Below are 27,966 nucleotides of genomic sequence, written 5' to 3'. Positions count from 1 at the left end.
CCGCCAATCACATGGAGAGGGTGGGATGGACACAGCTATGGGGGATTGGGGAGAGTGAAGGAGGAAACCGACCCTAACCAATGGTGACTTAAGGGAGGAATTGACCCAAGGCTGACCTTCCCCAGGGGATGCACAAGACCCTGCTCTTACCTTCAGCTCCTGCATGGTCAGCTCTTTGCCATGCTCCTTGCCACTTTCTATCAGGATGTCCAGGGCATCGGAATAGTCCTTGCCCTGCGTGTTCTGCAGCTTCTCCCGAATGGCTTTCTCTAGCCCCTTCTGCAAAGTCTCCCGAGCTCGGATCCCCTGCAAAACAGCAAGCCATCAGTCCATGAAATAGCCACTCAGCAGGGGTTGAAATCCTTGAAAAATCAGTCCTGGGCAAAAGTCCTTTTGACATGAGTGGAATAACTCCAGATTTACCCCAGTGCAGACGAAGGCCCCAAATATGCAAGATTCCACAAAAGTCTATTGGCACCACCATATGAACGTCGTGAGAGCCACAACAATTATCTGCAATTTATGCCCCCTCCCTCCCCCACTCCAGTCCATGTCCCACAAATCTTTAGAAAACTTTACCTCCAAGGAATTTATCCAATTCCTCTGAAGGAGTTCTCTTCCCAAGAACATAATCGAATTCCCAAACTAGCTCTCTCACTAAAAGAGTCTCAGCTTCGCAATGCCACTGTGCTCTTATCTAGTGTTTTTCTGCAGAGAATCTGAAAAGTGCTTTAAAAGGCAGGTTGACGTCTATATCCCCGACTTTAGGGAAGGTCGGAAAATGATAAATATTGCAACGAATTTCAAGAGAAATGAAGAATTTTCATTTCTTTCTAAATTTTCTGGGCTTTCGTTTTTGAAAACCTATTTTTCCCCCCTCAATATTTCATTCAAAGACTGGAAAGAAGCTAGAAATTAGGAAAAGGCCATTTTTCAGTTGCTGGATCCATTCTATCCCTTTTCCACAGGGGAAAAAGCGGGGCAGAGAGAGGTCAAAGGACATGCACTCGGACAATAATGGCAAAGTCACACATCAAAATAATCAGAAAAGCCAACATCTTATCCTCCTTTATATTGAGCTGTACAGCACCTAGCGCAATGGAACCTTGATTGGCAGTCCTAGGCGCTAGCGTAATATAGAGACTAACAAGAAAACCCAAGCACAGGAGCTCAGGCCCCTGTCCACTGGACCTCACTGCCTTCTCCTTCAAGGCCAGAAATTTCTGATTCCTTGCCACCTCCATTATCTAAGTGTGGCCCTCATCACTGCAGTATTTGAGCACCTCCCAATCATTAATAAGTGTTATTCTTGACACCCCTGTCTGACAGGGGACTATTATCCCCCATTTACAGGCGGGGAACTGAGGCAGAGTGACTTGCCCAAGGTCACATAGGAAGCCTGTGGCAGAGACAGGAGTTCAGCCCAGGTCTCCTGAATACCAGTTCAGTGCCAGATCCACTAGACCATCCTTCCAAGCTACACTCAGTGTCGCTAACTCAAAATCATGGCCACACGCGGTGCTAGAGGAGCCTCTTACCCGCCTGTAGCCACTGAAGGGCAGATCCACAGGCAGCGAGAAGACATTCTCCACAAACTGCTGGTAGACCTCAAAGAGTCGGGTGAGCTCCTCATCAGAAATGCAGAAGCCCAGCAGGACACGGATGGCCATGCGGAAGGTGAGCTTCTGCGCCTCGTAATAGACATTGATGGACTCCGGGTTGCTGCTCCACATCCGGAGCGTATCCTGGATCACCAACTGGATCTTCGGGAGGTAACTCTCCAGGGCTTCATGGCTGAAGATTTTGGAGAATACCTGCAATACAAACCATACATAGATAGAGATGAACCCAAGGTCTTCCAGCCTTCCCTAATAGCCAAGTATTGCTTCTGTTAAATGGTGTCTAAGGACACCAGTGGACAGCAAGGATCCCATTGTGCTAGGTGCTGTGCAGACAAGCAGTAATACAAGATCCCTGCCCGACAATGCTCACAATCTAAATAAGCAAGATGGCAACGGGTGGGAAGGAAAATGACTTCCCCAAAGTCACTGAGTAGGTCTGTGGCAGAGCCAGGAAGACAACCCAGTCCAGTGTCCAATTCCAGAGCTCGTGAAAGACCCTCCAACAATAACCCAGCGCATGGGCAACCCTACAACCACCAACTAGTATGCCGAGCCCCAGCGCTCACGAGTGACCCTACAATAACAAACCAGTGAGAGAGAGAGGAAAGTCTATGTCAACAGACAGTATTCTTCTAAACGCTGCGATTGAGTCAGCTCTGGAGTGGACGGACCCAGCCCCCGCTTCTGCTACAGGGCCTGTATGTTATGCGAGGACCCCAGCAATGCAAGGAATGTTCTCTGCTCTCTCCCCGCATCCCTTCCCCTCTGCTCTAATCCCAGTTGGCTAACTCTACAGCACACGCTTTCATTCTGACCCCCCCGTGCCACATCCCAGAGAGCATGGGTGGAAAAGCGCTGTTTGTTTACTTTTATTAACTCTCACCCACGCTGCCACGCTCCGGGCCTCCAGGAACCGAGGAAACAAAATCAAATCAAGCCTCCGTAGAGGGAAGCGCACGCCAAGGTAAAGGTCAGACGAGACGGCGCAATCTCCTCCAGCTTATGCCGAGGAGATGAGAGGGCTTGCCGGGAGGGAGGGGCGGGTCCCCATTTTATCAAATTAAAAAAAGAAAAACCCCAGTCGAAGCCCCTCCAAGAACGTAACCTTTAAAGCTGTAAATGTGAGAATTTCCCCCGCAGTCAGCACTGGAAGGGAAAGGTAACATTTTCCTGGCCGTGACCCTGCATTGCTAATGCTCGGCGTCGCTTGCTGAAGTTTGTTTGGTGAAATAACACCCCTGGCCCTTTAAAGCCCGGCCCTGGAGACTCAACAATCGCTGGTTCATAAAGTGCTCCAGTCCCTACACGTACTGACCTTCACGCGGCGCGCTGGGCGACAGGAGGGGCTTTTCCCTAGCTCGGGGCGGGAGGAGCAAAGAAAGACATGAAAGAAGGGAAAGCAGGCTTTGTGGCTGTTAATAAAAAATATTATCCAGCCAAGAGTCGGCGGGGGAGGAGGAAAAGAAGAAGGGGGAGTGGGAGAAAGAGAGATGGGGGATGAGAAAGAGCCAAAAAGGGCAAGAGAAATGGACTGATCTTGTCCTGCTTTCTGGAGCACGGAGCCTGCCTGGCCCATGGCGCTTTGGCTTAGTCTATTTTTAAGCCCTGGAAAGAGACGTGTGTGGGTGGGTAAGACACATTTCTAAAAACCATAGCTAGTAAACCTGACAACACGGCAGCACTGCCAAGCCCAGCCGCCGAGCCCCCCCACGCCGAGATCCCCGAATGCCCAGGCTGCACCAAACAAAGACGAGGCCTCCCCCTGTTCATGCTCCAAGAGCCACCTGGGCCAGGGCAAGCAGGGAGGAGAAAGAAATAAACAAGCGTAGGCCGGTTCCAGTAGCTGGGAAAGAGACATTTCCCTGGTGGTCGTGACCGGGACATCGGGCTTTGATACGGCGCCAGGTGCAGAAATGTTGGCGGCGCTTAGTGATTGTTGGCACCCAGAGCCCAGGCACTACTGCGCGGTGGAAGCCTCTGCCACCATCACACAGCAGGGGAAAGAGGGGTGTATTTCTCCCTGCCCTGCCTGGCAGCGCAGGCAAATTGCTAGAGCGGCCTCAGGAACCCCCAGACAGAAGAACCAGTGACGGGGCAGCCTGGCAGATACCAAAGGCTCAACCCCCCGTCTCCTTCTCTTGAAAGAAGCTCAAGTGATCTTGGCTCTTCATGATGTTGTGTTGAAGGAGAGTAGATTTGGTAAAGCAAGATATGGCCCAGCAGCATGGGCCTGGGCATCAGGAACTCCTGAACCCAAATCTCCAGCTATTGCATACAAGCAACTCCCCTAGAATCAGCCCCTGGGAGTTCTGATTCTGACACTGATGCTTTACGAGAGCTTGGACGAAACATTTAACCTTCCCCATGCCTCAGTTTCCCCCATCTGAAACACGGGACTGATACGGCATTGAATGAGCTGGGGTTCCGGCTCCAGACGGGGACTCCGGAGACCTGGGTTCAAGTCCCTGCTCCACCACAGGCTACTTGTGTGACCTTGGGCAAGTCACGTAAACTCTCTGTGCCTCAGTTTCCCCATCTGTAAAACCGAGATAATGACACTTCCTTCCTTCCACCTTTTTCTCCTGTTCTGCCTGTTTAGATTTTAACCTCTTCAAAGCCGGGACTGTCTCTTACCCTGTCTCTGTGCAGCACCAATGGAACCCTGATCTCAGCTGGGGCCTCTAGTTGCTACTGGTGTGCAAGCAATAAAAAGCAACTGTGTGTGTGTGTGTTGCTGCACACCACTGCCCTTTCCTGGGTGAAATCAAGGCTGTTGAGCTGTGTGCCACAGTCCCCTAACTGTGCCTGTGGACGCATGATTCTCCTGCAGGGAGCATGTGCTTTGGAGCAGGAGCGGCCAGTTCTACCCCTGGAGCCATCGTGAAGTAGCAAGTGATCGGGGTTGTGCAGCACGGTGGGAGGGTTAATGTCTCTTTGAAGGCGAAGAGTGCCATACAGAGTCCTCAGCACTGTTGCGGAAGACGTCTGTTTGTATAGCTTCCTCCATCCTACAGCAGCCAAAAGTACTTTTCAAACCCTAGCCCCTCCAGGGATCCCTTCTATTTTACCGCCATCGGCAGGCTGGCTACCAACCCGGAGCGACACGGCTGGGAGTCTTTCCCATGTTCCGTTGGTCCACGGCCTGTGTAACATAAGAGAGGGCGCAGCACAAAAACAAACTGCCTCCCCGCCCAGACTCACTGGTAGCTTCGTTAGCCACCCTGGCAACCAGACCAACGGATTATAGAGGCAACTCTCTGCACACCTACAGGGCAGGTTCGAGGCACATTGGTAGGGTGGTGGATGAGGGAAGCTACCCCGACCACTGTCCAGGCCATATCTATTCTCTTGCACACCCAGACGCTCCCATCAGCTCGCTAAGCAACCAATATGCTAGGTGATCTCTCCAGTGCCCCAGTGATGGATGTCTGTATAAGAAGCAAGCTAGGTAGGTATAAAAAGCAAGCAAGCCTGGTGCAGGGGAGGGCACCCCCAGACCCGAAAGCACACTGGGCAATAGGGGAGGTGTGTATGCAGGAACATAGGAACAGCCAGACTGGCTCAGCCCTGAGGTCCATCTAGCCCAGTATCCCATCTCCGACAGTGGCCAGCGCCAGCTGCTTCAGAGGAAGGTAACCAGACAAGAGGCAGCTGTGGGATCCTCTGCCCCCAGAGCACAGCCCCAGGCGCCTGGAGAAGGGGGACGGGTGTTGTCATTGAGCCCCAAGAGCTGCACAAATTCCTGGGGCTCTAAAAGCAATTTGTGCCAGGAAATGCAAAAAAATAAATACAATAAAATACACCCCGCCCTCAAGCAAACACACTGCCTCCCATCACCTGCCAAAGAGCTAGGGAGAGTTAATCTAGGGATCCCTTCCCAACTCCGGGGAGAGGGTAGCTGGCTACTCTGACACTCAGAGAGTTGCTCCATTGTCAGAACTGGAAGCCCACCTCCGCTGCCTACCGCTCTCTTCTTACCTATGTCGCCTCTGTGTCCCAGCAGCTAGAGCCAGGCTAGACCCACTGAGTCTTGTCTAGCCCATCCTGCTGCCCGCCAGGGTTTGTTCCCTGTTACACAAGATGGCCCCTACCCAGCGCCTCCTAGCTCCCAGGAAGTTTGGCTGGCTGGCCCAGCCGCTCCCTAACTCAGGGTTTATCAGCATTCACTGGCACTGGGATTTGTCGTGGGCTCACCTCCAATGTGTTTAGACTCCGTATTTACACTTACGCCTCAAACAGCTCCTGCTTAGACCTCTGTAACCACCCTGGCTCCTTAAAATACTTCATCCTCGTCCCCACTCAAGCCTCTTCTCTCAAAACTAAATAATCCCACTGGCCAGTGTGTTCTTCTGTACATTCCCCTCCCTGGCCTGGCCCTCCTTCCCGCTCACCCAGAATGCTCCAATGCAATGGAGCAGCTTCCCAGTTGCAAGGGGGATTCAGTCCCAACAGGTCTCTCCTTCACAAACGCATTCCTGCTTCTAGGCTAAAATCCCTGCGCCCTCTAGTGAACATTTGCCGAATAGCTCGGATCTTCTAGTCTAGGGAGTCAGGAGGGAGGGAAGGTTAAAGCACAGAAGGGAAGAGGAAGCAAAGGAACCTCAATGTTCACTTTTCTCAGATGAATTAACAGCAAAAGCTTCCTGCCAGAAAGAGCTTATTAAGGTGCAGAATGGTCTCCCAAGGAAAGGGGAGAAACTCCCTTTGCAGAGTCATTTAAAGCTAGACTAGACAGGCCCCCAAGGCATGCTCTGTAGGGAACAGTCCTACACTGCCAGGGGAAATCGGACTGGCTGACCTGATCTATAACATGCTATGGCTGATATGAGAGGCAGCTAATTCCAAATTCACCCAGGCCCTGCCCCATTCCACACCTAGGGTGACCAGATAGCAAGTGTGAAATATCAGGACAGGGGATGGGGGGGTAAGAGGCTCCTATATAAGACAAAGTCCTGAATATCAGGACTGTCCCTATAAAATCAGGACCTCTGGTCACACTATCCCCACCTGGAATCCACACCTTAGTCAGGAGGTACGTATTTCACTGGGTTTTAGACCCAGATTTATTCCCCTTCCTTGTGCTACACAGGCCAGCTGTGATCCTTGTGGCTTGTTAGTCAATATAGCTGACAGCCAAGGCTACCACTGACTCTGGAATCAGAGGGGATAGAAAAATGCATACTCCTCAAAGAAATTACTTAAGCCCCACACACGCATGCACCCTTTCGCCCACGGGTCAGAAAGAGAGGCCACCATCCAGAATGCGGATTAACCGACCCTGTCTGGAAACTTCCGAATACGCCTCTTCTTGCAACAAAGACAGGATATTTAAGGATTTACGGTTATCCTAAGGCAGAACATTCTTGCCCGGTGTCTCAGCTCCCTGGATCCACAGAGAGTTCCAGCTACGCGTGACAATGAGAGGTGCCTCTTCCCTGTCTGATGTGACCCCACCAGGCCTATTGCATTTCAGCTATTCCTTGAGGCACAGCAGAGAGAAGCAGCAGCATCCCTTTATACGCCTTTGGCTCGTACCCACAGTGTTTTCATGGACAGTTACCTTGTTTGAAACCGGTTTGGTTTAAGGGGAGTTTAGTGCATGCACAGGTTCTTTTCAGGCCCTGAGAACGAAACCCTCCATTTATCCAGTGACAGTGCAGTTCTCACCACACTGCCCACTCCAATGTGCCTCAACCCTGGCCTCTCGGAACGGGTGAGGAGCTCAGTCTCCATGGCCCATTCAGTTCCTGACCTCGGCTATTGCTGACGCCGATGTCCAGCAGGAGCCAGATTGAGATCCGTTTCACGTCGGCCACTCAACAGTCATCTGGCAATCACAACAGACCTGTGTGGGACTCAAACCAGCAACGGAGTGGCAGTAGGCCTCCTGATTTCACTACCACTAGACCCAGAGTTGCTCTCCTCCTGCTCCTCAACCCGGAAGAGGAGGGAACAAAGACTGTTAATGAAAAGCCCCATAGGAAGAGGACTGGCCTCTTTGCACTTCGAGAACAGGCCTCTGGAACATGGCTCTCCCAGGAGTGGTGACTCAGTGCTCCCTAGGCATGACCTGCGTCCATCAGACTCGCCCCTGCAATGTTTGGAGCCGGTGCCAGCTAGGACAGGTTCGTATTCCCTGCCTCCCCTGAGTTGTTGGTCCAGTCCTAGAAAATGAATAAGCTGATGGCATGTTAACACAACACTCTCTGTTGAGCTCCAAAGGCTACTTTGGCTACAGTGGTTGTGTCTCAGCTACCCGCTGCTCTCAGCATGAGCCCAGGAAACACCAAACAGTTTCTAAACCTTGACACAAGAGGTTTATTCACCTCAGTCAAGGGCCAGACAAGTATTTGCTCCAACCCTGCCTTCCCAATTGTAGCCACATTATAGTAGATGTCCTCCTTCCTCCAAAGCATCAGTTCTTGGCCACGGCTAGAGGCAGGATACCCGACTTGATGGCTCAATGACCTTGCAAATCTTACATACCAATATTTTCAGATCTGGCTGCCAGGCTCACGAGCAGGAGTGGTTATGGAACCGCAAGCTCAAATGGAAGGGAAAACAAAGTAAGATGCTGCCGGGCACTGAGCAGTCACAGGCAAGGCCGCCAAGCCAAAGGTGTTCAAAAGAAAAATACTTGAAAAATACTTTTTCAGCTGCTATTTTTACCCCTGGAAATGTACATAAATGGGCTTCTTCATTTCACACACACACACACACACAGAGCAAAGATAGGAGGCTGATCACTGCCTTTCCAAAAAGAAAAGGAGGACTTGATGCCACCTTAGAGACTAACACATTTATTTGAGCATAAGCTTTCGTGAGCTACAGCTCACTTGTGCTGTGCAAGAGATCATCATAAAGAGCCGCTGGCTGGAATATCATTGAACAAGACTGATGCCATGTGCCACATGCCGGAATTGATGAGTAGCCTTTTAGAGCGGCCCTTCCCATCCCCCATTCCCATCTTCCTCAGTGGTATATTGTCATCAATTGGCAAATACATTATTGGAGGGATTTACAGCCTCTTGAGAGATCATTGGTAAGGTGGAAGCTAAGAATCTGAACTACACGGAGTTTGCTCATCAAAGCCCAGCATTCCCTGAGCCTGCCAGTGGGGTGTGTAATGTAGAAATTTCTCCCAGGGGAGGATGAGAGAGCAGTGAATCCGGTTGCAGTAGGGACCCCAAGTGACAAGGGTCAAAGCCAAAGAGGTTGCTGTCGGCCTCAAGGGACCATTACTGGAAGCTAGAGTTGGTTTGAAAATTCTTGAGAGAACAGTTTTCCATCGGAAAGTGCAGCGTCATCGGCATGGAAATGTTTTGCAGGAATGTGTAGGTTGTAATTAAATTTTTGGCCGGAAAAATTTTAAATGCACCATTCCAACTTTTCCTTGTTTCAATTCGTCTCCATTTATTTTGTTTCCGCTTTGATATCCTATTAAAATTAAAATTGTAATACTATACTGGAGCTATAAATTACAAATATAGATAAATATTTTATATTGTAATGTAACGTTTCAACACAACTGCCACAAAACAGTTCAGCGTTAGCAGAACAAAATGTTTTGATAGTTTCAAGCTGAAAATTTTTCAGAATTTTCATTTCGTGGGAAATTTCGGGGGGAGGGTTGTTCCACTTTGGAAGGAAAACAAATTAATGGATATTTCCAATTTCCGATCAGCTGTCCTGAAAACCCACTGCTTCCTTGGTTCTGAAGGCTAAGGACTTGCTCCAAAGCCCATCCAAACCAATGGGAGTCTTTCCACTATTTCAGTGAACTGTCGATCAGGCCCTAACAACATAGGTCATTTTTTTCCAAGCGTCCGTCAGAAATGGGGACTGGCTGCCTTATGGGGATCAGGATACAAAGCCTGAAACCTACATGTCAGCAGCGGCCCAATGCTATGACCCATCCAAAGGGTTTTCATTCGCCTAGATGAGGGGAGCTCTCTCATCTCTGTCCAGTCCCGGTTTGTCATGCTTTACATCCCAACCTCCCCCGCAATCCTCCCACCTGGCTCAGTGACCATGGGAGACTGAAGTCTCCGGTGAAGCACATTACTAAGCCAGCATGTAGGGAGAAGTGACCCCAACCCTGCCTGTATTGTACCTGCTCTGTGGATAAATACAGGCCCCCAGGGCTGTCAATCCAGCCCCTTTCCCCAGCAAGATGTACAAATGCAGCTAGAGCACCAAGAAATCAAAGCCTTTCCCTAAGTCTGATAAGTCACAATATTACCAGGGCCCTAACCTCACTCAGCAACATGGGTTCTATTTTTATCCCCTCTTGAACCTTCAACATATATCCTTGGTGAAGTCAGTGACCCACACTGGTATGGGCCACCGGGTGATACAGCTGCAGGGACACCTGTGGCCGGAAAAGCTAAATTAGCTCACACACCGATCCCCAGTCAAGAGCTGCTGCTCAGCTAACAAGGAGCCCAGGGCCCCCCAGCCCAGATGGATCGTTTGATTTTTTTTCCAGGGTGAGTTTCCGAGACGCCAGGCTAGACTTGGAGTAGCAGAGAATCCCATTGAGTGTATTTGGGAAGGATAATAGCCAGCGTCTCTCTGTCCATTGCCCTTATAGTAGGTTAGGAGACTCCAACCCTGAGAAAATATCTGTTGTGTAATGCAATCTGGCCCGTTCTAAAAGGCAGAATAAATGTGCTCTTATGAGCACCAGGCAGGGATGGATTAGCAGGATCCAAAGATGAGGGTGACTCCATCAGAGACGGGGACATCACCCCAGCCTGGACTTCAGCTTTGTTGTCTGAATCTTCAAGCAGGAGGGGAGAGTTCCCAAGAGCTACATCCAACACATCCCTGGCAATTATCATATTTATCCCGGTACACGGGTGCTAATGCTTAATCACGCTTCAATTTCCATCGATAATTAAGATTCCTTCATTCTTGGGAGTATTCCCTCGGCACTTTGCACAGGCGTAAAGAACAGCGCAAGGCAGCGGAGAATAATGCAACTAGAAGTAACCGCATGAAATTAAGAGCAGGAAAATGGAAGCAGAATCACAAGAAAAACTTCCTGACAGCAAGATTCCTTAGACTGGAAGAGCACTCTTCCAGTCTAAGTGAGGAGTGGGATAACACAACCTAAATAGAGTCGGTAGTTGAGAAACTTAGAAGTGGAGGATGGATTAGATGACTTAAAGTTCCTACCCAATCTCTGTGATTTGTACATGGCATTCTATACTCCCTGTCCTGCTTTGTTGCTGTACACTGTTGAACCACTGCCATGTTGCACCCTAGAGACGGTTGTGTTTCCAGGATAGGCAAAGAGCATTTGGGGTAAAGCACTACCTTAAATTTCTAGATGTCTCAGAGGATTTCTGGCATCTTTGGATAATAGTAATAATACCCAGCTCTCGTATAGCGCTTTTCATAAGCAGATCTCAAAGCGCTTTACAAAGGAGATCAGAATCCTCATTCCCATTTTACAGATGGGGAAATGGAGGAACAGAGAAGGGAAGTCAACTGCCCAAGCTGGTTAAACAGGGCTCTAGTGGAAGGTGGAGGAACGCAAGGTGGCCTGCTTAAAGAGGCCTGTGCTCCCAGGATATCTGTACGATTGCTGGCGTATGACCAAAGGGATTGCACTCGAAAGCATCCTTAAAGGTTGCAAGACATATGAAAATGCAAAAAAGGCAACATCCACACTGGTGTTTTTGTGAAAGCCACTGGAGTTACCCTGGATTTTCTCTGAGAGTCAGATCCGGTCTAAACTCAGGGAGCCAGCCTCAGTGACAATCTCTCAGTCGGGACATGATCCTGCACCCTTTGAAGTCAATGGGAGCCTTTCCACTGCCTCCAACGGGCTTTGCATCAGGCCCTTTGCATGTGAACTAAAACTCATTGGGCCAGATCCCCTAATGGTGCAAAGTGGCATGGCTCCACAGATGTACCAGCTGAAAAGTCAATGGAGCCATGCTGATTCACGCCAGCTGAGGATCTGGCCCCATTGGCTCAGGACGCAGGGGATGGTTTCCTTTCCGCCGTATGATTTATACTCCATGGCAACAAGGACGAAAGGGTTCAATGGAAACGTAAAATATTTTAAGAACTTGGATCAGGGCTTTCATGATGGGAAAAGGTACCTTCCCACCCCCCTCCCTTTGCCCCTTCCCACAGCAGCTGGTTTGTATTTGGTTGTAAATTTATGGCCCCTTTTGTGTTCTTAATCCTCTCGCAAACTATATTAAAGCCTCAGACCTTTCTGCTTGGTGCTAATAAGCTCAACACTTGTATGCCTTCGAGGCAGAACATTAACTATGGTGTGTTAACGAATGCTGTAGTTTTGGACACCGGAGCAGTGAGACAAAGCAGGCCACTTGTTATGCCACAGTTTGCTTCCTCCAGAACTCCCAGGGTCCAGGACTTCTACCCATCTTGGGGTGAGGGGGTGGGGTTTGAGCCAGCTCTGTCTGTTTTTAGGACTGCCATGCTGGAACAGACCAAGAGTCTGTCTAAACTAGGATCCTGTTATCAATACTGAATGTTTCAGAAGAAGGTGTTACCCTTCACCCCATAATGCACCTACTTATACAATACTACCCCATGCAAGAGAAAATTCCTTCCTGACCCCAATTGGATGACCTCTCTATGCCCTGAAGCATAAGAGCTGAGAGCCTTTGCAATTTCATTTTTTTTTTTTTTTTTGCGAGCTAAGTTTGGCTGCAGAGACTATTATTATTCATAGAAGCATGTGATTCATGTTACTTAAATTTCCTTATTGGTCATTCACATTTTAGAAAACACAAACCCATTTCCTCTAAACCCCACCACAGAGCAGATTTTTCTACTCATCTCTTACAGGTAAATATGGATTTGAGGTCATGTCCTCCCAGGACCCAAATCCTTTGCCAACCCTAAAATGCATAGGGCCCGATTCTGCTTTAGCATACGCTGGTATAAAACCAGAGCAACTGCATTAACTTCAGTGGAGTTGTCCGAGTGTAAATGAGAATAGAATTCAGTCTATAATATTTAAATATATAAACAGTGCCCTCTCTCTATGGCATGGAGGACACAGTATTCAGTTCTGAGTGGTTAGGAACCAGAGAGGTGCCAATACATTAAGGGGAACTGAGTGAAGTGTAACAAAAATGAGCAAGTTTCAGAGTAACAGTCGTGTTAGTCTGTATTCGCAAAAAGAAAAGGAGTACTCACGAAAGCTCATGCTCAAATAAATTGGTTAGTCTCTAAGGTGCCACAAGTACTCCTTTTCTTTTTTTGAAAAATGAGCAAGGGACTGAAAGGATTTATTAGAAGCCTCGAAATAGAGTGAATGTGAGCAGTGAGGATGACCAAGCCTGGGGTATGACATCAGTCTGACAAGCACTTCAGAGACTGAATTGGGGTAACACCAAAGAGAGAGAAGAATTGTTTAGGGTGATCTAAGAAGGGATAGCCCCGGGGGTAAGACTGAGCAAAGGAAAAATAATAAACTAAATATCCGGCAGACATGTGTGGAACTGTTCAGTGGCAAGAACTCCTATCAACCGAGGCACTGAGAAGCTGATTTTAAAAAGTGATCAGCATCCGGGATTTCGGTGGGAGAGACAGATGCTCAGCCACTATGAAAAATCCGGTCCTTAAACAAATGTGCTGTGGTGCAGGGCACAATCCTGTACTGGCAAAGGGATGGAAGAACAGCGTGTCTTTGCCTACTATGGAGACAGCATATGATTTCGGGAAAGGGGTGTCTCATGCTTAGACAGACAGCAATTTAGAGCAGGGGCTGTTCTTTTGTTCTGGGTTTGTCCAATGCCTAGCACAATGGGGCCCTGGTCCATGACGGGCTCTGAGAAGCTATGATAAAAAAACAACAACAACATTACAACAGCATCCCCCAGCCGGGAAAACTAGCTCCTGTATTTGTAACAGCTGCCCCACTGGAGTGTTTTCTGTGCCTGATCACACACCCTAGCAGGTGTGAGCCTCGGCTACAGTAGCTATTTTCATTCTCATGTGCTCGGTTTGAAGTGGCATACTGTATATTTACAAGCTCCCTCCACGTGGGTGCCTGGGGTTGGTGCTAGTTTGCTGCATAAGCCCAAAGCTGGAAATGATTTTAGTTGGGGATTAGTCCTGCTTTGAGCAGGGGCTTGGACTAGACGACCTCCTGAGGTCCCTTCCAACCCTGATATTCTACGATTCTATGAAAGCCAGCTAGCATTCTTCTCTGACTTCAGTGCAAACCCTGTGATCCAACAGCAGTAACAACCGCTAGGTACATATTGATCTGGGGCCCCCAGGGCTTGCAAATGTTCTTATCCCTCGGTTTCATCTTGGGCCAAGGGTGAAGCCACCTTTGCTGATATCAGCCATAAACAGATGTGACTGCTGAAGTGTGCAGTCCCACCAAGGACACTGCACACAGCTCCTTTCTCACCTTTCCACCCCAGCCCCTGAGCTGTTTGGTTCTGCTTCTTTAGCCACAGGTGCACACTCCAATAAAGACTGATAAGTGAATTTCCCAAAGGCGAGCTTTCGCCAGTTTATATTCACTTGGACAACCTCTTGCGGAGGAGTCTTAATAAATGGGGGAGGGGAAGGCCGTGAGCTGCCATAGCTACAGACTTTTTAATATGGCGTAATAAGAATACTTTGTTCTTCTTTAGCACCTTTCATCCCAGGATCTCAAAGCCCTCTACAAATGTTAAGAGATTAAAGCCTCAAGCACAGAGAAATCAAGTGATTTGTCCAAGATCACAGGCTGTGGCAGGGCTGGGAAAAGAACCTGATCCAAGATCGCATGGCAAAGCTCAGAACAGAAGTACCTAATCGACCTAGCTCCCAGATCCTGTTTCTAACCCCTACTTCCCAGTAGCTCTGCTTCACCTAAAACATTCTCATTGCTTGAGACATTATGACCTGGAATGGACAAAGCATAGGAGAGGAATACTGCAGAGAACAATCATCCTTCATTTGGCACTCCACTGGGGATAGACTAGATGATGTAACACATCATCTTCTGTCGATAAGGCACCGGAGAAACCCTGCCACATAGCCTAGATTGTTAAAGTTGTCCTAAGTGTATGGCTTCCACTTCCTCATAAGCCCTGAAGCACATTCTTGCTAACATTCCCTTCAACCCCAATAGCAGGATGAGAAGAGTTAAAAAATAATAATAATAATTGCCAAACAAATAGCAGCTTCGGAGCGAGACTGCTTTATCCAAAAGAAACCTGAGACTACCATCTCTGGCAGGGCACCTGGCCTGATAGGACCTTGGGCTGGTCATCATCTTGTCTTCTCCAGCCAGAGTACAGAGATACAACCAAGAACAAAGTGATCTTTGTTTTCTTCTTATTTGAAACATGTTTGTCTGATCTCCAAGGGAGTAACTTACTTGGAACTGCCTCCCATCCAGGGCAAGGACATCCTTGTGTGCATGGAAAAATATTATTCAAGTGACTGCCAGGTAAATAGTTACACTGATGCAGGGAAATCACTTGGGCACACACCTAAGGTCGTGAAACACACCAGATGCTGACAATCAAGAAAACAATAATTAAGAGAAAAGCAGACTAGGGAAGGCAAGGGAACCAGACTAAACTTTTTCAAAGGAAACTGATCCAGCAAGCTTAATCTATTGGTACAATAGTGGATGTTACTGAAAGAGAAAGCTTAACAGTCACCACAAGAAAATACCTCATTAAAAAATGGTTAGCATTTAAAAATGTCTCTCATTCTCCCTTCTCCCTCGCCCCCATTCCCCAGGCCCCTAATCCTTGAAGGCAGCTTGTTTTTATTTATGATGTCAGCCAGAATTCAAATGGAAAGTAGGCGTAGACTAGCTCAGGAAACAGTGTATAGGGTTCGGATGACACCAAAATCTTATTTGATTTCAACTCTGCTCAAGTCAAAATCTTGTGAGAATATTTGGTGTCATAAGGTTCTGGCCACATCCTAATTGGAAAATAGGCCCCCAAGTTTTGGATCAGATGTGGAACCAAACCATGGGAGCTGGGGAATTTGGATCTTAACATGCCGTCCCTTCCCACACTCACAAAACTTGGCCTGCATCTAGGGGATGTTGTTCCCCCTCGGTAAAAATAAAGTAACTGGTTTAATGTGTCGAGAGAGAGAGAAAAAAGGCATAGGATGGAAAACTCCCCTTGTGAAATGCTTATCAGTCAAGTTCTGATGTCAGCGCCTCAGTGTTCAGTTGAGGTACAAATCATTAGTAAACCTGAAGGGCTCTATAGGCAGGTGCAAAGACCTTTTAAGTGTATTCCCTTTCCATTACCTCATTCCCACAACCTACTCTCTTCCCCGACCCCTCTATAATTTTTCCTGAGGTCTAAACTTCATGGTTTTATTAAAGCTTCCGCCTACTGAGATTTCAGCCAAAGGTCCTCACGCCCCCCCTTGTTTGCAATAAAGAAGAAACATCTTTCCTTCCCGAAGGGAAACAAAAAAATATTTAGACAGACCTTCACGTAATTGTTTGACTCTGCCCCCTTCCTCAATAGGAAACTTGAGAGAGCTGAAATTGCAGGCTTCAGCACAGCTCGGTTTCCTTCCTGCAGCCGTCCCAAAGTTAGCTTCGCTTTTTTCAGCAATGTATAACCAGGCCTCCTCTCCTCTCCCTCAAACATCCCAAGCGACGCCCCCATCCTAGAGGGAGCAGGGTCATCTCTTTTTGTGTGCAGTATCACACCCACATCCTGATACTACAATGGGGCGCATTGCTATGTACAAAAAAAAAAAAAAAATAACCCACAACAAATCAAATTTGCAAACTGGAATCAGATATAATGAATTCGACTCAACTCTGTGTAGGTTCTTATACTGTGCTCATCACCGGAGTGTCCGAACATCTTCCAGTAGTGCATTAAGAGATGGGACTAACATCTCTCATCTTCTCCCCAGTGGGGAAAGCGTGCAGAGAAGAGTATTTTGTTTTGGTAGGGTTCCCCCGCACACACACCTTTGTGTTTATGTTAGAGAAGGCAAGGTCAATAAACCATTATGGGTCTTCAGTATGCAACAGTATCCAATACCGGGGTCCATTCAGCATGCAGCACTATTGTGAGATAACGGTTATTGTCTTATATATTTTGTCTCTCATTCTACTGTCCAAATGAAAGAAAGGTCAGAAAAAGCCTATTTTGCGGTGAGAATCAAAGGATACGAGGGGGATCCAATTGCCCCTCTGTAATCTATGCAACCCACAGTACAAATCTGCACTACCTTGAGATCAGGCCACCATCTCCTGCTAATGCAGTGTCTTACGGGCCCGAATGCCAGTGTTTGTCTGCTAACGCCCAGATCATGCCATGAGCTCTGTGTAGAATTTCCGCCCGGGAGCAGAAATTCTGCCTGCAAGGAACGCACCGCAGGATTGGTGCCTGGGACTGTAAACTCTAGGGTGGAGCAAATGCTGTGACCCTAATCTCGGTTATTCCAGGGTAATTCTCCTGAAGGCAATGGTTCCCTACAGTGTATACTCTAATAATTACCCTTTCCTCCGTGCTTAGATCAGGTGTATTATTATGAGGGAGCTGTTGGCATGCTGGGCTACACAGAGGTCGCAGAGGAAGACAGAGGGACAGGTTCTGCTCCCAGGTTACCCTGGTGGTCGGTCTGGGAATCAGAATCTGAAGTCAGTCCGACAGCATCTGATTTCAACCCTTCCTAACTGAGATCAGGACCTAGCCCTAGGAGGCCTCCTGCCTTCAGTGCAATGCCCGGCATGCTGATGAAGCTCTATAACAAAAGAGAGAGCTCAGCACAGGTGAAAGCCAGAGACTGCTGGAAACACCCTGTAAGGGACCAGTGGGTGCTGGCTGGAGACAGCTTCTCTGACTCCTGGCTTCGGGGCGGGGCAGCACCATCCTGCGCCTTTGAAATAACAACGTCACTGATCACTAATGAGGCTGTTTCTCCCCTCTCATTCACAGGGACAGGGACAGCCTCCCCCGCCCACCTCTCTCCCCATGGCACAGCCCTGGCGTTGCCCTTTTAAGAGGGGAGCTGATGGACAGAAGTGGATCGGTTTTCAGGTTACAGCGGTTCACGTCACACGTGCCACCGGCTGCAATTGGGGAAGGGGAGCCCCAGGAAGGGGGGTGGGATGTGCCGCTCTGTGTCCTCCCCAGTCTCTCTCTCCTCCCCTCCTCCTCCCCCCCCCCCCGCCCAACAGACCCATAGTAAGTCCACGAATAAATCCAGAAGCGCTGACGATCCCGAATCTCCTCCCCGCGATCCCCAGCCCGCGATCCGCCTCAGAAAGAAGCGGGGGCTGCAGGCATCCCGCCCTGGGCTGAGCTCGACCAGCATCGCCCTCCTAGCAGTCGAGCTTGGAGCTCGGCCGGGCGGGCCCTGGTTTGCTGAGCCCCGCGGAGATCGCCCTTCTCCTGGCGGGGATGCAGAGCTGCGGGGAAGCCCGGACCAGCCGCCTGCCAGCCCTGTCCTCCCACCACCACCTCCCCCCGGGCCCACTCACATCTCTCCATCGCCCTTTTAAATTCCTCAAAGGACTCGCGGGCCAGCCGGCAGCGTTCGGAATTTCGAACGCTCACCCTGCCGCGTTCCATTATCCGAACGCTGCGACTCTGCTGGGGGCACCCACGTGCGGGGGTGGGGGGGGGACCCAGGGTCACAAGTTTGCTGCCCCACCCCACCCCACCCCGGAGCTGGGGGAGGGCAGTGCCCGTGCCCCCCTCTCCCCCTGCTGAGGCGGAGCAGGGACCCAGCTACCGGGGGAGCTCTGGGACAGGAGCCCACTCGCCTGGCTGGAGCACCCCGGGGTTTGAGGGTGGACGAGGCACTAAACTCGCTGCCCCCGTGCAGCCGGGAGTGGGGGGCAACCTAGTCTTTCCCCCCTCCTGCCCCCCGCTGCTCCCTGTGAGTGTGGGTTGAGGGCCTCTTACCTTTCTCTTGTGTCGGTGGATGTCCCCGATGGAGTTGGCCACCGTGTTGGGTCCTAGGAGCATCCTGGTGCTCCGGGGCCACTCCGTGCTCACCAGGTGGTGCTCTCCCATCAGGATCTTCCGCACGTTCTCGGCGCCGGTCACCCGGATTAAGGGGCGTCCCAGCAAGTGAGTCTTAAAGACATTGCCATATTTCTCCCTCCTGGACGACTGGAAGCAGGAACCCTAGGACAGACACACGGACACTGAGCCTGAGGACAGAGAATCCCTTATGGGCCCCGAACAGGCACCGACTTTGATCCCTAAAGACAGACACCTTTATTGAGATCTCTGCGACTTTTATTTAAAGCCAAATGTCAGTAAAGGGATGGGAGGGTCCTCTCTCTTCTCACCGCTTGTCCCCACTTCCCTCGGGCTAGCCCGGCTCCAGCTTGAGGTGGCAGCCGGGGAATGCCCTACAAGGAGCTCCTTGGGATTTCCCAGCGCTCGGATGCGGAGGGGCGGGGGGTCGTGCGATGTACTGGCTTTTCCAATGTTAGGGCCCAGCCAGGAAAATGTATCCCTGTCAAAAGCTCGCTCTCTCTGTTTAAAGATCCGGGAAAATATTGTGGGGGGAAACAGATTATGGGCCTGCAGAGGCACACCCCCCCGTGACCTTTGATTCACCCCCAAGGGGAGGGGGAAGGCTCCTTTAACCCCAGTCAAAGGAACTTCTTCCAAGACCATCCATGTACTTTGCAGCCCCTCACGAACTGCCAGCTATTAAAACCAGAATGGCCACTAGCCAGTGGCTAACAACAGAAGGGATCCCACAAGCCCCCTCCCTTTGGATTTATGATGAACGCATTGAAAAGCAGTTTAAAAGAGAGAAGAAGAAGAAGAAGAAGAAGAAGAAGAAACCTCCCGGAGTTGCACCGCCTAACAAGGAGGAATGCAAAGACAGGCACACACGGGCTGCTGCGCAGGGAGAGACAAATCACTGGACGGAGGCCAAGCAGGTCTTGGGCGCGGTCTGGGGAGAAGTTTGGGGAAAGAAGGTGGACTTGGGGGAGGGGGCTCCCTTTTCTGGGGCGTCAGACGCGACCGAGGCCCTCGGTGTGTGCGGAAGGTCAGCGAGGAGAGACGTCACCCTGTAGCGGGAGGCGATGGGTCAGCGATGCGGGAACGTGATGGTTTGGACGGGGGTAACTGGGATGGGTTGAGTCCTGTGAAACCAGCAGGGCGTGTGGTTCTGTCCCAGCGAGACTCGGGGCCAGCGTGGCTGGATTGGCCATTAAGGGGCATGGAACCAGTGCTAGTAAAATGATCTCGATCTACGGGGCTGTTGGAACATACCGGAGGGGGGAAGTGGGGGCTATAGACTGAGGCAGCCCGGGGGAACGAACAAATCTAGCCCCGGCTTTACAGAGCTGCGAGAAATCAAGTGCCCTTAAACCTACCAGGCTGGACTACCAGGGGTGGTGCCGGGCTCCCATGAAGCTTGGACGAAGAGGTCGTGTTTGTCACCTTGATAAACTCAAGCTCCCTGGATAATCAGGCTAATTTGGAGAGCTCTCCTGTTGTCCGCACCCCGTAATTGACGGGAGTGCTGGACCCTGGGCGCTGTATTCTCTGCCTGGCGCCCTAATGAAGTTAGGGAGTCCTCCTATTACCGGCTGTATAATCTTATCCACTACCTCCCGACAAGAAACGTGCTGAGATCTTGGCGTCCCGTTCCTACCCCCTTGTCCTGAATGCACAGACTTTACTTAAAGTACCCTGAGAGGGAACAGCACGAACACTGGTTGTAAGTTGCTAGGTCCTTGCCAAGACAGGTAGATTTGTTTCATGCTACTCTTCTCTGTCTGCCAGGGTGAATTAATTACCAAGTCTTCCAATTAGGGCCGATTTAATGGACCAAGGATGTATCCCATAAAGAACACTTCAGGAAACCAAAATAACTGACTGCCCCCTTCCTTGCTTTGCTGCTCCAGACACATTTTAGTTGCATAAGATACCAACGTTTTAAAACTTTTCATGAAATCTGAATTATTTTAAAGGGTGTAATTGTCTTGGGCTAAATCCGTCTGCAGATTCTGGAGTTTTAATAACTTTCCCACATGCGCGGAGGCTCTTCTGTCGTAGAAAAGGGGCAGGAGTCGTCCGACACAAGGCGGCCAAAAAAAAATTGCCCCCCCCCCCAAAAAAAAATTCAGAACGCTTGTGAGAAACTTTCTACCAAGTTTGCAAAAGGAGCTTCCCCTTTAAATACAATCGCTTGGAAGAGAAAGTTGCGATCCGCGCTTCACCATTGTAGCTACACAACCTGAAGTGATGTTTGTGTGTGTGTGGGGGGGGGGTGTTTATTTTTAAACAAAAGCGCGGTTGTGAATTTTCGATGTTTCAGGTGACCCTGTTTCTTGATCTGCGTAAATATAATTAAAGTGCTTTTTGTGGCATTAATAAAGAGTTATTTGTAAAGCATTTCCACTGCAACACAAAGGCTGCCTTTATGTGGCAGGAGTTTCGAGCCGAGTCCAATTTATACAACATTTTGTATTTTTAGCCCTGGACTCTGTTTGGATGGAGCCTGTGGAAAGGGAGAACCCTTTTCTGGTCCCCCTGTAAAAATCTGATAAATTTCTTTAAAAAATAAAGCACCATTGAGAGCGTGCGGTTAACTCTTTAGCGGCTGCCAGAAGGCTGGAGCTCTCCTCTTTTACAAGGCTGGGGTGGAAAGAGAGGGTCTCTGGCTGGGCGCTGCCGGAGTGTGTTATGGCTAGAATTGGTGGGGTCCGAGGGGGAGGGAAAGGTGCGACCGGCATGCACACGCGCCCGCCCGGTGCATTGGATGTGTTGCGAGCACCGAATTGTGCGAGGGGAGGAATCCGCTCAGAAACCAAGAACGTGTAAACCGGTGTAGCCGCCTCTTCCCCAACCAACCAATGAAATCTGCCCTCTGCTCGTTAGAGCATCCTTGAAATAATACATTTGCTAATTCCAGGCGGGTTCCCTCCTAAGCCAGTCGAAATCTATTTAAGCGGAGGAGTGAATGAAAGCGACAGATTTGTGCCTCGACCGGCCTGGATATTGAATTTAGAGGGTCTGTACGCTTCAAAGCGCTCGTTATTGACAACAGATTGTAGTGTGTTTTCACGGGGTATTGGGGATTGTTCCTTAATAACCAGCTACACTTCATCAGTGCTGCTAAAAGTTAGTTCTTGGACCAGCACACACGTCACCCGGGGGTGACTTTATCCCAGGTCTTTCGGTCTAGGGGTGGTCACATTCCACAAAACGCTGTTCAGCGTTTAGCAAGGCTAATCCCGGGTTAATCTAACGATTACCTGCAAAGGCTTCCCACTTCAGTGGGTCCCAGTGCTACTGTTTATACAGCTAATCTATGGCAACAACTGCAAACACGGGTACAGACGAAAGCATCCGATGAAGGGAGCTGGAGCTCACGAAAGCTTGTGCTCAAATAAATGTGTGAGGCTCTCAGGTGCCGCAAGTCCTCCTCTTCTTTTTGCGGATACAGACTAACCCGGCTGCTCCTCTGAAACCTGCAAGCCAGAATCACTTCCCTTCTATGGCTCCTGAATCGACAGTCTTCCCAACAAGCCGCCCCGCTGCCCGTGGGTGCCACAAATACTCCTTTTCCTCTTTCAGAAATTAGCTGGTTTTACCTGGCGGACTAATGTGAAGCTGTCCTAGCCTTAAAGGGGCTATGCACCCACTTGGCTCATTTTCACTCCCAGGCTGGTTTGCAAGGGCATTCATAGAATCATAGAATATCAGGGTTGGAAGGGACCCCAGAAGGTCATCTAGTCCAACCCCCTGCTCAAAGCAGGACCAATTCCCAGTTAAATCATCCCAGCCAGGGCTTTGTCAAGCCTGACCTTAAAAACCTCTAAGGAAGGAGATTCTACCACCTCCCTAGGTAGAATTCTAAGAGGTACCCATCGGGGCAGAGCCGTGCCTACATGGTGACCCCAGCCCCTGCCGATGATGGGACCCGCAACGTTACAGCCGTGAAAACAGCATCGTCCTGAAGTCTTAAAAGTTCACAGTTCACCTCGCCCTCTGCTTGGGCGGAGGGGATCATTTGTGAAGGAGACACGCTTTTTTTTTTTTTTAGTGGCCAATAAAACACCGTTTCAAGGGTCCAGATTGTTTGCCTCCTCCAGCAGCAAATGGTCCCGATTCTTAAATGCACGATTCTATTTAAACGAATGCAATTCCTGTATGAGACCTGCCTCAAACCGACCTGAGATTTGAGGAGGAAAGCCTAGAAAACACTCCGCAGCTCAACGCAATCCGCTTGCCATGGACCTAAAATGTTGCCAACCGACAGGCTTCCTCCATCTCTGCTTTGAAAACGACCCCCCCCCCGCCCCGTCACAGAATAAAAATGCCTCTGAAATCTGCCCCCTGCTCCTGCGAGAACGCATGATGCAATCCCACCGGTGCAAACCAACTGTCCCAGACCACCTTAAATGAAGGAAGGGGAATCCTTACCTGTAACAGCCAGTGGAAAGTTTCTCCGATTAAGGGGAATCCCATAGACCCTTTAGGGATCGGTAACTTGCAGCTTTTGTCCCGAGTGGCTGCCCAGCGCAGCTGCCACAGCTGTTGGGACACTGCCAAGAGCAGAGTCAATGATACCAGGCATGCAGCAAGGGTAGCCAGCGCAGAAACCAGATCAAAACTTTCGAAAAGCATATTTGGAAGGAGGAGGAGGAGGAGGGAAGGGGGGGAAAAACAACCCAAACCCTCTGAAATGCACCGCACACAGGCACCAAAAAAAGGCAAATCAAAAGTCACCCACTGTAGCGCTTCATAGAAGGTGAGCTCAGAGCAGGGAAGGGGGAGGAGATCAGAATTTGGGGGGTGGGGTAGGGAGGTGTCTGGTTCTCTTCCCCCCACCACCAGCAGCAAAATAAGATTCCCCTCTCTGAAAACTTTTAAAGTCAACTTTTACAGAGCATACAGCCAAAAAGAAAAAAAAAAAACAACCCACAAACTCTGAGTGTGCAATCAAATTAAAAAGAAAGAAGAAGAAAGAAGAAGAAAAAACCCTATGCAAATGCTATAGGTCTCTTTGCTGCCAGTGCAAGCCAGAAAAATATAGCATCTATCTAGATCGTGAAATAATTCAGCAAAGATCTGGAGAGATGGAGCAGGAATTAAATATATATATATATATAAATATATATATATATAAATATATATATATATATATATATATATATAAATAGAGAGAGCAAGTTATATAGCTATATATAGGCTGGTTATTGTAAGCCCTAGACTTTTCTCCACTGGATTGCTGTAAAGAGGGAGGTTTGGTTGTTAAAGCCTCTCTCAATGTGAGTTTGAGTAAAAAAGAAAGTCAATGTGTGTGTTTATATAGAGGCAGGGAGGCTGAGTAATGGGCAAGCAGCCAGCTGCTGGCTGCTCCCCCCCTTCACTTCAGAGGACTTTTTGGAGGCGGGGTGAACGTCTAGGCAAACCGGGCGCTGGAGCGTGCGAGGTTTGGCTTCAGTCCCAGAAAGGAGACAGCCAGGGAGAGTTGTAGAAGGATCAAACTGAGTTTTTCATTTTCCTGTCTGCTGGAATCCACACCTACAACAAGGAGAGAAACAAACAATCGCTCAGCCATGTGGGGGCATCTTTCCCAGCCCTGGGCTTTTGCCGCAGCTTTCACCTGGACAGGGGCGAGGGGGGTGACTGGGACATCACTGTGTTTATTGCTTCACTGTTGTTGGTTTTTGTTGGGGTTTTTTTTTTTTAATGAGATTTTCTTTCCATAGTGTCTCCTTGACACACACCCTGCAGCAGCAAGAGGCGATCCTAGGAGGAGCTGTACAACCGATTTACACCAGTGTCTCTGGAGATCAACCAGCTCCCCCCACCCCAAAAAAAGACTTTAAAATTACTAGACAAAGTAACCTCAGGGTCCGATCCGACTTTCTTGTTCTGCATTAGCAGCCTGTGCACGTTCTTGGAGGCAAAGGGCGGAAAGAAAGGTGTGTTTGAAAAGAGAGCACAGCATTTCAGATAGCCCTGAAGTTTTGCCAGCCCAGTTCGAGGGAGGCTGTTAAACTTCCTTGCTCGCCTTTGATTCCTCCTGAGTAGAATAGCGATTGTCCTCCAGATTCTCTGCCTCCCCCCCCCCCCACACACACAAAGTTTACCACCCACACACACCAGGGAAAGGTATTCTCCAAGTGTCAGGGCTTGGCAGTTAAAGGCAGATTTGCAAAGAATTTGCTTCAGATTACAGGGAAAACCAAAGTTCATTGACCCTTCCCCCCCCCCGTTTGAGTCTGGTGGATAAGTGCGGAGCACAGATGTCTGTAGCTGCCTTTCCCCCTTTCGCGGTCTCAGATTCATAGAGTATCAGGATTGGAAGGGACCTGGAGGTCATCTAATCCAACCCCCTGCTCAAAGCTGGACCAATCCCCAATTTTTGCCCCAGATCCCTAAATGGCCCCCTCAAGGACTGAGCTCACAACCCTGGGATTTAGCAGGCCAACGCTCAAACCACTGAGCGATCCCTCCCTGCAAAACCATCAGCTTGTCCTGAAGGTTTGGTCTTCTCTGAGTCAATGGCAGCGGTGTGCGTGTGTCAGAGCGCCGCAGGACTGGGCCTCACTTTCTGCCCTGAATGCACTTCTGGCTCGGAGCACGGCATGAGACAGGAGCTCAGCCCGGCCGCCCTCGCCCTCTCTCTGCACACTCCGGAGTGGAAGCGCCGGGCTCGGCTCCCGTCGCGCGGAGCAGCAGCGCGCTTCACTCTTTGCCCTGTAACCCCACCTGGTGGACACTTCGGATACTACATTGCTTTGAATGGCAGGTGAATGCAGGAAAGAAAAGCGCATCTTTCCCTTCTGCATTCAAAATGGGTTTCGTCTGAATGCTAAAGGACATAGGAGACCAGGCGATCTCCTTTCCCCCTCTCTCCCTCCCGTCCACTTTTCCTTTCCGCCTGTTCCTTGTGCCCACGCAGCCACTGCTAAAGTATCTCTCGTTTAAAAAACCATCATAATCTGTGCAAACAGCTGGGGGATTTTAGTCTTGGGTTCTAAGGGATACCGATACAGTAGGTTGTTGGAGGTAACGTTAGACTGTCCCCCGGCATCCCTGACCTATCAGTGCTTTGCAGGACCGACTATCCAAATTTAGGGGGCAGAACTAGAAACAGAGCCCGGTCTCCTAGCTAAGTATTCGTCTCCCTCGCTGGACACTGTAGGACAGAGGCTGCATGTTCAACAAACTACCCTCTCGGAAGCTCGTTGGGCCAGGCCAGGAGGTGTCTTTACTGCCCTCCCAAAAGAGGAAGGAGTTGGCGCTTGCAGAAGTGAGACAGAGGCGGCCCCTGATTGAATTTCCTGCTAAATAATTCTCTCTCCCGGCTGCTGGGGAGCCTTTCTGCAGTCAAAGGGGTGCTGAGAACTGCTAAACTGCAAGGCAGGTTCCCGGAGCAACAGCAGACCATGCCCTCATGGAGGGCTGCTTCCCATGAAGCTGGGAGTGGGTTCCCAAGCCTCTTTGCCTTCAGCAGGAAGCGATGCTAGAAAGGCTGCCGTAAGGAGCAGCCCTGTGTTGGGCGGAGGTGGGAGGGACTGGATGTCCTGGTGGTGGTTGAGCTGCCTCTCATGTCCATCTGCCTTTCTGTGCAAGTTTCTTGGTCAAACACTTGCTCGGCAGGGAGTGGGGTGATCTCCAGGGTCTATGACTAGGGCCAATGGGGACCTGGTGCCCCCTTTTTCACACAGGCACCCACGTCTCCCCTACATTCCCTCCCCTTCGGAGAAGAACATGGAGAAACGGGTGGGCGCACCGGGCATCCCCTGAACTCAGCCTCGTGCTGCGGTTCAGCTTCTCTGGGCCCAGCCTTTCCCTACCTTCCTTCCTGTGCTGTTGATGCAGAAGCATCTTCCAGCTAAGCCAGCTAGTGCATCCCCCAACATGTGGAGTGATCCATTCCCCCCCACAGACCTTTACTACACATGGCTACTGGGGGCCAGGGGGTCTAGCAGTTAAAGCAGAGAACCGGTGACTTCGTTCTAGTCTTGATTCCATCATTCAGCTGCTTTGAGTGACCCTGGGCAAGTAATGCAAATGCCGTGCCTCAGTTTCCCCAACCATGGCAATAATACCACCTGCCTTTCAGAGGTGCCTTGTGTTCCTCCTGCTTTCCAAGCAAAAGCAAGAGGGGCGGGGAGGGTGGAAAGGTGGGAGCAGCTGCTTCCTGGCTTCCTTGTGAACAGAATGTTGGGCATCATGAAGAAAGGGATAGATAATAAGATAGAAAATATCATATTGCCTCTATATAAATCCATGGTATGCCCACACCTTGAATACTGCATGCAGATGTGGTCGCCCCATCTCAAAAAAGATCTATTGGACTTGGAAAAGATTCAGAAAAGGGCAACAAAAATTATTAGGGGTATGGAACGGCTGCCATATGAGGAGAGATTAATAAGACTGGGACTTTTCAGCTTGGAAAAGAGACAACTAAGGGGGGATAAACTAGAGGTCTATAAAATCATGACTGGTGTAGAGCAAGTAAATAAGGAAGTGTTATTTACTCCTTCTCATAACACAAGAACTAGGGGACACCAAATGAAATTAATAGGCAGCGGGTTTAAAACAAACAAAAAGAAGTATTTTTTCCACACAGCTCACAGTCAACCTGTGGAACTCCTTCCCAGAGGATGTTGTGAAGGCCAAGACTATAACAGGGTTAAAAAAAGAACTAGATAAATTCGTGGAGGACAGGTCCATCAATGGCTATTAGCCAGGCTGGGCAGGGATGGTGTCCCCAGCCTCTGTTTGCCAGAAGCTGGGAATGGGCGACAGGGGATGGATCACTTGACGATTCCTTGTTCTGTTCATTCCCTCTGGGGCACCTGGCACTGGCCACTGTTGGAAGACAGGAGATTGGGCTGGATGGACCTTTGGTCTGACCCAGTAGGGCCATTCTTATGTTCTTGGTGCCTGGTTGAAATCCCTCCCTCCAGCACAGTGGGTTGAGCTGCCTCCCTCCATGATGTGCTCTCCTCAGGCCGTGATGAATTTCCAGTAGGAAATCGTTGTGCAAGTCAACGTGTCTGCCAAGCAGCTTTCATTCTCCCTTCACATGTTCAATGCCCTCTGAGGAGGGAGGGTTGGCAGAGGCTGTCAGAGGCAGGGCCACCGGGAGCAAAGGGGAGACCCTGGAGCATCCACCTCACCACGCAGCTGCCCCCGGGATCTGTGGGGTGAAGGGAATGATGTCTGGTAGTCAGAGCTCAGGACTAGGAGTCACAACTCCTGGGTTCTATTGTCCAACAGTCCAGCCCTTGGCTTGCTGTGTAACCTTGACCACTCTCTGTGACTCAGTTTCCCTGCCCCCAAGCTGTCCGCCTGCTCAGGGGAGAATTTTACCCATAGTGACCTGAGTTATCTAGGGTACATAC

The 27,966-nt window shown here is 49.8% G+C and overlaps 1 protein-coding gene across 2 annotated transcripts in view; it reads right to left on the bottom strand.

Annotated features, from left to right (window-relative positions):
• Positions 1-23,658, bottom strand: part of CYP26B1 (cytochrome P450 family 26 subfamily B member 1) — a 36,246-nt gene extending 12,588 nt beyond the window's left edge. Inside the window, exons 1-4 of one of the 2 annotated variants that reach the window (XM_073343022.1) lie at positions 23,021-23,658; positions 18,524-18,748; positions 1,539-1,814; positions 151-306 (exon numbers count right to left, since the gene is read on the bottom strand). In XM_073343022.1, the coding sequence (XP_073199123.1) occupies positions 151-306; positions 1,539-1,814; positions 18,524-18,748; positions 23,021-23,224 (861 nt within the window). In that variant the 5' untranslated portion in view covers positions 23,225-23,658. The remainder of the gene's footprint in view (positions 1-150; positions 307-1,538; positions 1,815-18,523; positions 18,749-23,020) is intronic. The other variant, XM_073343020.1, reaches the window with a different exon arrangement.
• Positions 23,659-27,966: the final 4,308 nt, after the last annotated feature.

The sequence above is a fragment of the Lepidochelys kempii genome, chromosome 4 (assembly GCF_965140265.1).
Source record: "Lepidochelys kempii isolate rLepKem1 chromosome 4, rLepKem1.hap2, whole genome shotgun sequence".
Taxonomy (NCBI): Eukaryota; Metazoa; Chordata; order Testudines; family Cheloniidae; genus Lepidochelys; species Lepidochelys kempii.
Note: the sequence above shows the minus strand (reverse complement) of the source record. Positions and strands in the feature narration are given on the sequence as shown.